This window comes from Pelobates fuscus, chromosome 1, assembly GCF_036172605.1.
Source record: "Pelobates fuscus isolate aPelFus1 chromosome 1, aPelFus1.pri, whole genome shotgun sequence".
Classification (NCBI taxonomy): domain Eukaryota; kingdom Metazoa; phylum Chordata; class Amphibia; order Anura; family Pelobatidae; genus Pelobates; species Pelobates fuscus.
Window position 1 is genome coordinate 179,296,660 of NC_086317.1, and position 13,943 is coordinate 179,310,602.

General features: G+C 38.6%; 1 protein-coding gene across 1 annotated transcript in view; it reads left to right on the forward strand.

Moving 5' to 3' along the window:
• GRM4 (glutamate metabotropic receptor 4) overlaps positions 1-13,943 on the forward strand; it is a 223,999-nt gene that overhangs the window by 105,585 nt on the left and 104,471 nt on the right. Inside the window, exon 2 of the mRNA XM_063453090.1 lies at positions 10,381-11,025. Within this exon, the coding sequence (XP_063309160.1) occupies positions 10,534-11,025 (492 nt within the window). The 5' untranslated portion in view covers positions 10,381-10,533. The remainder of the gene's footprint in view (positions 1-10,380; positions 11,026-13,943) is intronic.

Here is a 13,943-nt window from a genome sequence, read left to right on the forward strand (position 1 = left end):
GCCCCTTTCAGAGAACAAGAAATATTAGACTGCATTGATTCCCTCCCCACAGGAAAAGCCCCAGGCCCAGACGGCTACATAAATGCCTATTACGCAAAGTTCAAGCACCTCCTAGCTCCCTACCTCGCCACAGCATTCAATCATGCGCAACGCACAGGCGCTTTCCCCCCGGAATTCCTGGCAGCTAGAGTGATAACCCTCCCGAAACCCGGCAAACCTCCAACAATCTGCCAGAATTTCCGCCCAATTTCCCTACTGAATTCAGACACCAAGCTATATGCAAAAATACTAGCCACCCGACTTAAGACCATTCTCCCTACCATTATTTCAGACGACCAAGTGGGATTTGTACATGGGAGACAGGGGTCGGACAACACACGGAAAGTAGTAGACATCTTACAGACCATACACATGGACCGGACTCAGGGGCTTATAGTCTCTCTTGACGCGGAGAAAGCATTTGACAGACTGAATTGGCTTTTCCTAGACGCTGTTCTGACGAAATTTGACTTCCCCCACGAATATCAAGTGGCGATTAAGGCCCTGTACAGCTCCCCAAATGCTTCAGTATCAACATCAGGATTTCAGTCCGCCCCGTTCACCATATCAAATGGTACACGTCAGGGGTGTCCCCTGTCTCCTCTCCTTTATGTCCTTGCCCTTGAGCCATTGGCGGAGGCGATCAGACGCAATCCTAACATACATGGTATAGTGATTGGCGAGCGGGAGTATAAACTCAATCTATTTGCGGACGATGTCCTGCTAACTCTGGCTCAACCAAACATATCACTCCCAAACCTACAGAAAGAAATACAAAACTACAGCACCCACTCCTATTATAAACTTAACGTTAACAAAACACAAGCGATGGGAATAAGCATCGAGGGCGACACCATGGAGCGTCTACATAAGGCGTTTAAATATGACTGGAGACAGGACTTCCTAACCTTCTTAGGCATAAAGTTGACGAAATCCCCCAACTCTCTTTTTGCAACAAACTATCAAAAATTATTCAGGGAGATAGAATCTATACTAAAATCTTGGGAAGGGAAATACATAACATGGGTGGGCCGCTGCGCAGCTATAAAAATGGTGATACTCCCAAAGATACTATATTTATTCCGCACACTACAAATTAACGTTCCCGCGAAATTCCTCAAAGCCCTGCAGACAACCCTGTTGAGATTTAGCTGGCAGCACAAGAAACCAAGGGTTCCTTGGAAACTTCTATCCCGCACGATCCGCGACGGAGGACTAGGATTCCCTGACGTTCGAGAATATCACAGGGCCACACACCTAGCCAACATCATTGGGTGCCACACGCAGCCCCATACCCCACAATGGGTGGCTCTGGAATCCCACAGACTAGGAGGGAAACATCTCCCTTATTATCTATGGGTGCCAAAGGAGCTACGCCCTTACACCCCCAAAATACTGCCGACCACCAGACTGATGCTAACTACTTGGGATAAACACAGACTCAGGGTTTGTTCGACATCCCAATGGTCTCCGGCGACACCTCTGAGAACCCTTCACATACTGAACCCTTCGTTCAATTTTAAGATATGGGCGGCACACAATATAACCCACTTGTATCAGGTAACACACCGAGGGGCTCTTAGAAACTTCCCAGACTTGAAAACAGAGTTCCATGTCCCACAAACAGCACACTTTTCGTATCTACAGATGTATCACACACTTAAAGAGGAGAAACATCAGTACAAGGGGATGGTTGGGATGTCACAGATGTCGAGGTTCGAACACAAATGTTTAAAAACACAGCAACAGAAAAAACCCTCTCATTCTGTTACTCCACACTCATAGAAGAACCACAAACACAACTCTGGGGGTTCCAAAGAGAATGGCACAAAGATCTTGAAAGGGACCTGTCAGCTCAAGAGTGGGAAAGGGCCTTTACAGCACATAAGGGTTTATTGGCTTGTGCCTCACACCTGGAGCTGTCAAGGAAACTTTTATACAGGTGGCATCTGACCCCCAGCAAATTGTCCAAAATGTACAACACATCAAATAATAGATGCTGGAGGTGCCAGAGAGCCACAGGGGACACAATCCATATATGGTGGAGATGCCCACAGATCCAACCTTTCTGGGAGAGAGTAGCAGACATAATTTCACACAGTACAGGGAGACATATCCCACGCACCATAGAAACGTACCTGCTGCACATCATACCACTTGACCTGCCGAAACCAACACGTACACTGATGTTCCTCACACTAATAGCAGCGGCGACGCTACTAGCAAGAAACTGGAAGTCAGAGACGGTACCAACGACAGAGGAACTGATGCACCTAATCTCCACAAATGTGGACTACGAAAAGTACACAACGACTCAGACACTTACAGGACGCACCAAGTCCCAAATGCACGACTTATGGCAAACATTCAAAAATGACTCCCCTTGTACCATTAGAGTCAACGCGTATGACCCCATCTAAGCATGCTAGGACAGGGTACTTTGATGAGCTTGAATACGGGGCCAAGTTTTGCCCAATATATGATGCAGATCAGGAGACTGAGAGGTCATCGAAAGGCAATGGGTCAGGCTAGTAGTAGCACACTCGCATGGGTAACATAGCCACAGAACCCCACAGGGCAGTCGCATGAATCACACCACAATGACCATATGTTGTAGGTTAAATTGGTTATCTGTAAATAGTTTAAATATAGTATGTTTTATCAAAAAATAGTATGTTTTATCAAAATGGAGACAGAATCTGAATGGGCTAACATCATTACCAAACACGGATGCATAGGTTGAAAATGTGTTAACACTTGAAAATGTGTTGCCTCCTGGGGCAAGAAACATATGACTATGTACTTAATCTCTGTACTCAGCATTGATACCCCCTCTCCCTTTCTTACTTCTGTACCCCTAATTCCGATTGAAACTCTGCAAAACATACAATAAAAATTGTTGATTTTAAAAAATCTATTCAAGTCTAAAAATGCCTCTAATTTATCTAAATTGCAGCTTGGAGCAAATTTAAAACCTTTTTAAAAAATACTTATATGGGCATCAGTTATACTTTTTTTCTGATAAGTAAAAAATTCTAAAATTTTCTGATTGCTCATCATTTTCTATTTTCTCCAAAAAATCTTGTTTCTCCTCTTTTTTTTTCTTTTTCTCTGATATCTGTCTCCTCCTCTCCGAATTCTCTGAATCTTTTGATGGGAGTGTGTACTTTGAATCTTTTGAGGGGAGTGTGTACTTTTATTCTCTTTCAATTTCCCCCTTCCTCTTCCTAAAAAATCCTCCTTTTCTGGAAGATCTCTAAGACGCTCAAATCTGTTTGAGGTAGGGATCTTCTATTTTTTTTCGGGGGTCCATTTCCTTGGAATTCTAACATTGTCTTCTGTTCTACTATAGAATCTTGACTTTCTATTTCTAACCTCTGTCCAAGTATTTCTTTCCTTCTGGCAATCTTTTAGTTGGTTTTTAAGTTCTTTACCTATTTGGGGTCTCCATTTACCAACTGTATCATTAACATGGTGGGGATAAATTTTCTTTCTATTTCTGGGGTTCTCTTCCCTCATATTTTCATTTACAGGGTATTTGGATTCTTTATAATTGTTCCTCTTATAGTTATTACTTTTCTTAGGTGGTCTAATATTTCCACTCCTATAATCTTCTTGATCTCATTGTATTTTTTCTTTTTGGTTTCAATGACCAAATTCTCTATATTTAAAATTTTTCTAATCATAATTTCTATAAGATTATCCAATTCAACCATGTTTTTGAAAGGTTCTAGTTGTGATTGGATTTTCCTGATTGACTCATCTAACTGATGTATTCAGTGATGTCTCACATGTAAAACAGTACCCCCTATGTGCAGGTTTTATGGTGTTTTGAGAAGTTACAGTGTCAAATATAGCATGTTACATTTTTTAGTTTTATCACATTGAAATTCGCCAGTTTGGTTACGTTGCCTTTGAGACCGTATGGTAGCCCAGGAATGAGAATTACCCCCATGATGGCATACCATTTGCAATAGTAGACAACCCAAGGTAGTGAAAATATGGTATGCCCAGTCTTTTTTAGTAGCCACTTAGTCACAAACACTGGCCAAAGTTAGCATTTATATTTGTTTGTGTGTTAAAAAGCAAAAAACAAAAAAACGCTAACTTTGGCCAGTGTTTGTGACTAAGTGGCTACTAAAAAAGACTGGACATACCCCATTTGCAATATCTTGGGTTGTCTTCTTTTGCAAATGGTATGCCATCATAGGGGTTAATTCTCATTCCTGGGCTACCATACGCTCACAAAAGCAACATAACCAATCTGGCAAATTTCAATGTGAAAAAACAGCCTTATATTTGCCCCTGTAACTTTCAAAAACACTATAAAACCTTTACATGGGGGGGGGGGGGGGTAAGGTTATAATCAGGAGACTTCGCTAAACACAAATATTAGTGTTTAAAACAGCAAAATTTATTACAACAATTAAATCATCAGTGAAAGTGCTGTTTGTGTGTGAAAAATGCAGTTACTTTCACTGACAATATCATCGCTGTGACATGTTTTACTGTTTTGAAACACTAATATTTGTGTTCAGAGAAGTCTACCGAGTAAAACAGTACCCCCCATGTACAGGTCACAAACACTGGCCAAAGTTAGAGTTAATATTTGTTTGTGTGTGAAAAATGCCCAATAACTAATTTGAACGTCAGTTTTGGCCAGCGTTTGTGACTAAGTGGCTACTAAAAAAGACTGGACATACCTCATTTGCAATTATACCACCATCCCACGTCCAGTGGTATTATTTGGTTGACAACATCTACAGGCATTTCAACATTACCATGTAGGGGAGTGGGATCCCTTCTAATATTCCCATCAGCGAATACAGTGAGCCTGATATTGTGGCTTTACTCTTGTGAGTACAACCCTAAAGGATTATCATTTATGTGTATACATGGGTATCAGACTGTATTGCACTAGGTTTTGCTATTTTTTTTATCTGTTACAGTTACTATTCATACCTTCAACCAAGAACCATCCACACTCCACCTATCTTTTATGTATGTATAAATTCTGTTTTGTGTGGATAGAGAGGTAATCACACAGGTGTTTTAGAGTGTGGTGATATACACTTGGGTTACATACTTGAACTTTGTATATATTGTTTGTATTATCTGGAAATTGTCACATGTTCATCCTCACCTTGCAGTATCTGCAGTAATTGCCTTCCTGACAAATGCAGAAGTGCCGTTCAGCGGCCATGCGGCAATGTATCTGACTTCTGCAGCCTGTTGGTGGACACCGGCCGCTGCAAATTCACACCAATTTGTGACCTCACGTCCGCTCACGGTATTGATGACATCAATGTGCGTTTGACATCACGTAAAGAACGTGCACGCACGTTCTGGGGTCAAAGGCCAGGTACAGCCAATTGGATCTGAAGGAGGCTTATTTAAACTCCTTTTTTTTCCTTTCGTCATTGTCCTGTTGTGGTTTCCCTTAGTGGTTGTCCGAGAGCGTGTTCCTGAGCGGTTTATTTCTGGTTATTGACTTTGGCTTCGTTTTGACTTTCCTGTATTCTGGTATCCCTGACTTTTGGCTTTCCCTCATCGTTGTCTCATTCTGTGTCCCCGACCTTGGCAAGTATTCTGACTATTCTCTGGTATGTTAAGTCCAGCCATTCTAAGGCCCGGTAAGATGTTACCTTTAGTCCTAGGTGTGATACAGTATTGTGTGCTGGATCAACTAGTAATCCTGACAGAAATCTATTCATAAACAGGACTATACATTGGCATGAGGTCACACATTTAAACTGGAAGAAAGGAGATTTAGTCTGAGGCAAAGGATAGGGTTTTCTATAACAATAAGGTAGTGGAGTTCTCTGACTGATGAGGTGGTTTTATCAGAGTCTGTGCAGATGCTTAAACAGCAACTGGATGATTACTTGCATAAAAATAATATCTAGGGATATATTTTTTTTATGTTAGACAACAGCTTCTGTATCCAAGGAGAAATCTTACTGCCATTCAGGGGTCAAGAAGAATTATTTCCTTGTTTGTTGCAAAATTGGAAAGAGCTTCAAATTGTATTTTAGCCTTTTTTTTTGGTACAAGAGCAAACACAGATGTGAGAAAGGCTGCATTTCCTGGATACATGTCTCTTTTCAGACTATGTAACAAATAACATAGTGTCTATGCTTTAATTTTTACAGACATGTCTGAGATATGTTATGCTGCAAATTGAATTATTTAGGTTTTCATCTGTTGTCACTTATATTGTTTTGTAAGATTTCTTCTAAAATACAAACGTTATAAATAATTAAAATATTATTATGTTTTCCTGAGATGCTCTAACACTTGAATAATTTATATAATGACTAGAGTCCTGTGCATTTGTTTATTCCGACACTCATTCCCTTAAACATAGTGGGGATGAAACCAGCATTGTTCAGGCTCTCTTTCGTTTTCATGTTGAACTATGGGCTTGGGAGACCCTTGGTCTCTCATATTTATGGGCTTGGGCCAATCCCCATTATCATGATAAATGCTAATAGCTATTATCCCCACATCTAAATATCTAGAATTGTAGTATGGAGAACGGCCAAGGCATGGCCCCTGCTAGCCATGTTAACCTTTCACTTACATTTTCTGAATCTCCCCATTTTTTTGTTTGATGGAAAACTATCTGTGATACCAACAGTGGATATTATTCTGGTCCTCTCTGGTTTTATTATGGGCCCAAAACATTACATAAAGTTCCACCTTTCCAATATCCTTTTATACAGAGTGGATGCTCACTCTATTCATTTTGTACTACAGCTGTGCCAATTTATCTCTATTATCATTGGTTCTAGGAACTCGTCTGATCTTTTTCATATATCTGTTTCTTAAACAGTTTCCCTTGCTATAGTGAAAGGTTAGCAGCCTTTTTCATTGTTTAGATTTTCAAGTCAGGATATTAAGTTGTGGCTTGAAACCATTTTAGTTTCAGATTTAGATGGCCTGTGCTTAGTGAATATCTGACTTACTGCACTTGTGTCATATGTTGGTTACAGTGACAACTAATGAAAAGAGATCCCTTGTGCAAAAAATATAAAGTCCCCTATAGAGCATGGATGACCAAAAGGCATATCCTCAAGTGCTGTACTCCTCCCACAAAGCTTTGCCAGCGTAGTATCTACCACTTAGTATCGCCCAATCTGGCAGGGTTGTATTTGTATACAGAGCTTTTATACTGACACACACAGATCCACAATCACTGACACGCATGCACAGATACATCCATGCACAGAGGCACAAACACTGACACACATGCAAAGATACACACAAATTCACAATGGCTAGGGCTGCATAAACAAAGTGATTTAAATGGACAGCTCAATGAAGTGGTCTGGGTGCCAGGTCCCTCAAGTTTTAACACTTCACATGTAAACATAACAGTTTCAGAGAAACTGCTATGTTTACATTTGGGGTTAATCCAGCCTCTAGTGGTTGACTTCCGGACAGCCACTAGAGGCTCATCTGCGACGCTGAAGGTGAATTACGCCTCCATCGCGCAGAGCATCTTTAGGAAAGCATTGAGAAATGCTTCCTATGGACACTTTGAATGCGAGCGGCACTTGCCGCATGCGCATTCGGCTCCAGTGACTTCGGGCGGGAGAGCTGACATCGGACGGGGAGGAGAGGTCACCAGCACCGAGGGAGCCCGGCACTGGATTAAGGTAAGTGGCTGAAGGGGTTTTAACCTATTCAGCGCAATGGGAGGGGGACCTTGAGGGTAGGGGCACCCTCAGGGCACTATAATGTCAGGAAAACCGCTTTGTTTTCCTGACACTATCATTATCCTTTAACTAGTAAATTGCTGAGAAATTAGCAGTAAGACATCAGAGATATGATCTATTGCAGAATATTCTCAGCTCAGCTATTTTGATCTATATTGTGCAAACTAGATTTTAAACTGACCATATTGTGCCGTTTAGTGACTCCTATATCACATAGATATGTTACACAACATTTTAATTTTTAATTTACACAAGTACAAACCTTAAGTGTCTAATGACATGCCTTCATAATTTATTAACAATATTAAAAAAAATATGCACTAATATGCTGCAAACACACAGAGAAAAATATACACGGTGGTGGAAATGCCATAGTTGCAACAGTTGCTATTGCAGCCGGGAATTCCATGCATCAAGGGTGGATTGGATTGGTCAAAAACCATTATTTGGTATATTCCAATTCAACAATATACTATATAACAATTAAATTACTACAGGTATCACTTTCAAGGGACACTTTAGGTCAAAATACATATTTCTGGTTTTGGCCTCATTAATATGCTGTATTTTTTGCATGCTCAAATTACTGATTGTTTTTGCATAAAATAAATAAATGTTTGGCAGAATCCAGCATTATGAGCCTGCTCTTTGACTACATCACCTCATTGCATAAAAACACTTCTGTATCATATCTATGCAAACAGTTCAGCCACTGATAGCACTGAATGATCTGAACTACAAACAAGCTCCAATAGAAGGAGAGGACACCAAAGGAGACATATAGTGAGGATATCACTTCCTGATTATAGTTCCTCTAACTGTCTCCAGCCGGGTTGCATACAACCAATGCACGCCTGTAACTCTGGTGCAATGTGTAAGAGGTGCAAGTTGAAATGAAGAGAGAGGCCCTTGTGTGGTTCTTGCACAGGGGCCCAGTGGTTCGTATGTATCCCCTTATAAAATGCATACTCTTTATCTTTTAATATACAGAACAGACACCCAATTATCAATATTTCTTCTTCTTTGTATTATTATTTATAACAGATTTTGCAGTGCTATACAATGGGTGGACTGACAGACACGCAATTGAAACCAGACAAGATGGACGCACAGAAACAGTGGGGTTAAGGGGCCTGCTCCATGAGCTTATCTTTTAGTCTTCTAAGCAACCCTCTCATGAGAACTGCAGTAAGACAAAATTTCATTGTAATTTCTAGAAATCCATAGCTCAGCTGTTTAACCTATATTGCCCATTTAAAATGCTTCTTGGGATTCCCAGAGAAATTATTTAAAACAAAATAATACTGCTTCAACCCATAGCATAGCATACCGCAGTGTATATGACTTGCATTGAGGCTTACAGGTTTTATTATCAGTGTTCAATATTTTATTAATCTAAGATTTGCATAAACTGGAAGCATGCTGCATGATTTGCATATAATTTACTCAGCAGCAAGCGAAGAGAGGGATGTTTATACGGATTGTATTATAAAAAAAAAAAAAAAAAACAACAAAAAAAGTGTTTGCTTTTCATGTACTGGGCACACTCATAAATCTTTGTCATTAAATCTCTTTTTTATGCTTCACTCTAGACTGTACATCACTAACTGTTGTGATACCACCCAAAATAAAAAAATATTTTATTTCATTTACAACTCCCGGAGAGGTGCCTTAAGCACCTCTGTTTCTACTTGCACAGACAGTGCTGTCACAGCACCTCTATTTCATTTTGTGGCCTGGCTGAAACAGATGGTACCTTATACCCCCTCTCTATTGCCCATGACAGTAATCAGGGGCCCACAGGGCAAATGCTGCCAGCTGCCCTCTCCCCGCACATACACTCACTCAAATATTATCTATAATAGTATCTCTAATGAGAGCTAGAGGGCTAGATAGAAAAAGATAATAAATCTATACATAAGATAATGACAAAAACAAACACAGTGAACTGAAAGGGAAAAAAAAAGATACCCAATACAATTTTAAACGAGAAAAAGGAGAAAATAAAATGGGAGTAAAGAAATTATGGCAATGCATATTTGCTGTAGAAATGAGAGAGAAAGAGATTGAATGTTGAATTAATACTGAATATTAAAAGATTGAAAGGGGAAACATAAAATGAAATATGTAGCATAGAACTGGAAAAAAAGAAAGGCGAATGTGAACAAGAAAATTAGTAAAGAGAAAATGTGGTGGTGAATAAACAAAGGATGAAAGGTAAAATATGAGTGCTCAAATTATGGTAAATAAACACATAAAATAGAGCCAGTAGGACAAAATGGGACAAAAGGAATTTAGGAATGTTTAACTTTACTTTGTAACAATGATTCCATAAATAATAACTAAAAGATTAGTTTGCATAAACATGGTAGCAGAAATTAACAAGGCACTGCTAGCATATTAAAATGTATTATCCTTTTTTATTTCACTGGGTTTTTTTTTCAGTTTCATCAGTTAGTGTTCTTTTACTTCCTTTTTGAGCTCCTTACCATATTCCTCTCTCTAATTAAAACTTTATTTAGCCTAATTATTCTTGTTTTTTTTACTTAATATTTTATTGTCACGTATTCTTGAACTTATGTTTCTCATGCATCATTTTTGCTGTACTTCCTACTTCTAGCCCACTCGAGACTGCCCATGATCCATTACCTTTGACAACAGTGGACCGAGCAATTCTTCTAATCCAGCAGACCTCATGAAGATAGAAGTGTGGATGGACTTTGAATGAAAACAGGTGATAGATACCATTGCTGCGTGATCAAGAATATATGACATGGATGTACTACTGCTATTGAGGACCGCATGCATTCTGGTGATTCTATGCTCATGGAGCTGTTGGTCCAAACCCAAAGGCTCACCACATATGAACTCTGTGAGAATAGATGGGGACCTAATTTTAGGAGGTCTTTTTCCTGTTCATGGAAGGGGTAGTGATGGCAGAGCTTGTGGCGAACTCAAGAAGGAGAAAGGAATCCATCGTCTAGAAGCAATGCTTTATGCACTTGATCGAATCAATGCTGATCCTGATCTTCTACCCAACATCACACTAGGTGCCAGAGTTTTGGACACTTGTTCTAGGGACACCCATGCTCTGGAGCAGTCCTTGAGCTTTGTTCAACCACTTATAGATAAAGACAGGGCAGATGTACGTTGCCTAAGTGGTGGTAATCCAATCATTGCACAGCCTGAAAGGGTGGTGGGGGTAATTGGGGCATCTTCCAGCTCTGTCTCCATCATGGTGGCTAATATCCTGAGACTTTTTAAGGTGAGTACTCATGTCATGTAGAACACTGTGTCAAGCATCACAAGTATTTTAAAGTTGAAATGTCAAAGTTTCATCAAAATAAATGTCTTATGTGAATGTAAGGTAAAAATGAGTTGTTTTTATAGGAATAATTTATGTATGCAAATGTCGTTAAACCATGGGATCATATTTACATAGTATTTAAATAGATATGTGTAGTTGATAAATTAAGTGGCTAGAAATAGAAAGTAAAAGACATAAGACATAGATGGCGACATGAAGTTTAATAGACATGTTTACAAGTGAACAACATGAATTAAACAGCTCATAGATGTCATGCAATACATAGCATCATTGTAGCAAACAATGCTGTGAAATGAGAGACAATGAAATGGCATATGGTGCGTTTGAAGGTTATGTAGAGCAATAGAACAAAATCACGGAATCACTGATAGTTTTACAGAAATATTACAGACCTCCTTGAAGTATCAGTATGATTTGTTTAGTGAACAGTTATACAAGATCAATATGAAGTGATTTATGGAAAAGATGTATGGATTACTAGGAGGAGACATATAGCCCAGAGGAAGGAGTCCTTAATTTACTTTTTGTTGTAGTCCTTGGGTATTAGTCAAACTGTCTGTACTGTGCTGGCTTTTTATGCTCAGGAACTCCTACCAAAACAAAACTAATTCTGTACATTTCCTGCAGACGCTAATGGCCATAAAAGGATTTTAATGGTGATCTCAATACTCTGTGCACAGTGGGGAGGGTGATCACCCTTCCAATATCTCTTTTCCTCTCCTCTTTTGCAGCTCTTACTCATTTATCTCTCTTTTGTATTTACTTTTATAGTTCACCCTTTCTATTACCAGATGCAGTTTCTTCTGCATTTACTTATCTCTCAGTATCTTAACACAATTTTTTCATTTTCAATGTATCCTCCTGCTGACATATCTGTCCCTTCACTAATCTTTATTTATCTTCTGATCTTTCAGTCTCTCATCTCTCATCTGTCTCCTCCTCAGCCTTTTTTTGCCTACCTCCATCTCTCTTGCACGCTGCTGCTAAAGTGTACTCTCTGAATTCCCCTGAAGTGCTGATAGAATTAGATTTTCTTGGGAAGCTCTTAAGAGTTGTAATGCTGCACGAGAAGCCAATATTAAATAATTAATAGAGAAGAGAAAGACAGAGAGAGAAAAAGTAAGGCTGAAAGGAGAAAGAAAATCAGGATCCCATAGAATAGTGGGTAGCAACATATACACACACAAACACAAATACAAACAGGCACATACGCAAGCACATTGACAGGTGTGCCAACACGTTACATAGAATGAAAGAGACAAGGCTCATGGTGGAAAGAAAATTGAGGTGCCTGGAAACTGCTCCATTATTGTAATTGGTTAAATAAAGGACCATATTAACATATACTGCCTAGTGATACCAGGTATTTCATCTCTTTTATATACAGTGTTAATTGTAATTGGTAATATTGCAACCAGATATTATGTATCTGAAATGTATAAGATGACTCCATTTAAGAAACTATATCTACACTATTTTTTTTCTACACCAGTTATAATAAATGATGAATATGGACATGAAATGTTGGATTCATTCATGGATGGCTCATCCATATGCATGATCTAGGCAAATGTCCAGGTGCTGAGCAACAGTGGATACTTTGACATGTTTTGAGCTTGATGAAGCCACACAAAAAAAAAAAAAAAAAAATGGTGGGGAAAATTGCACTTTAAATAACACAAATAGACTATTTTAAGTTTGTTAAGATATTCTGTGCATCTGAAATATTTTTATCTACCAATACACTTGGCCATACTTAACCCCCAAAGGATACAACTTTAAGGTGCTTGTCTTGCACTTAAAGACACAAGCAATTTTTTAATTATTTGCTGTTTGCGTTCAACTGCAATTTGCATTTGACTAATTTATTGCACCAACACATATTAGATACCATTTTTTAAAAGACAAAAAGGGCTATAATTTAAATGTGACATATACATGTATAAATGCTTATTTATTATAAAAAAAATATTGTTTTTTAATGTGTGCATAATAAGTGCAGGTTAAGGAAAGTAATTAAAAATAAATCAATTAAGTTGTTCTGATTTACAGAATATATAATGTGTCTAGAATTTTAAGGTTTTTTTATGGTAGTTATAGGTCACAAAACACAAGGCGTGAAATAAACTTTTAATGTGAAGCGATTTTAGAATTTGGAATGTTTGTCTTGTAAGGTTAATAGCCATAAAAGAAAACTAAATTGCCACACAAAAAGTATATATTTATATAAAGTAGACATCACAGGCTATTTAGCTAAGATTATTTTGACACTTTTTACATAGCCATTTCACCGCTAATCTCGGTTAAATATTGGAGTAAAATTGTGGGGTTTTTTGACACGCAAACTTATAACAAAGATCTTCTCATATGTATTTCGTAAAGTTGGTGTGTGCTATTCCTGTACAAAACTTTATTTTGTGTTCAGCTACATCTGCTGAGTACAACGATACCCCCAATGAATGTCTTTTGGCACTATTTCGTGAAGCTACTGTGTCATATAGGAGACCGGTCCATTTCATTATTTCCAGTAGAATTTTAATAGACGGATTTGATCGGCCCATGTTTCAATTTGGGGCATTACAGCAGTTTGACTGTAAAAAAAAATAAAAAAAAAAAAAAAAACATACCCACAAAGGCCTATCATTTGTAAAAGTAGACACCCCAGGGTATTTCAAAAGGACCCCAGGGTATTTTAAACCTTAGCATAGGATCATTTTTTTTGCTAGTTTGTACCAAGTCTAGTAGCAATTTTTCTGCCTTTTTGACACACACTTGAAGATGTTAATGTATATTTTGCAATCCTTATGTGTGCTACGGCAGTATAACACCTAATATGTTGCTCAGCTATGTCGTCT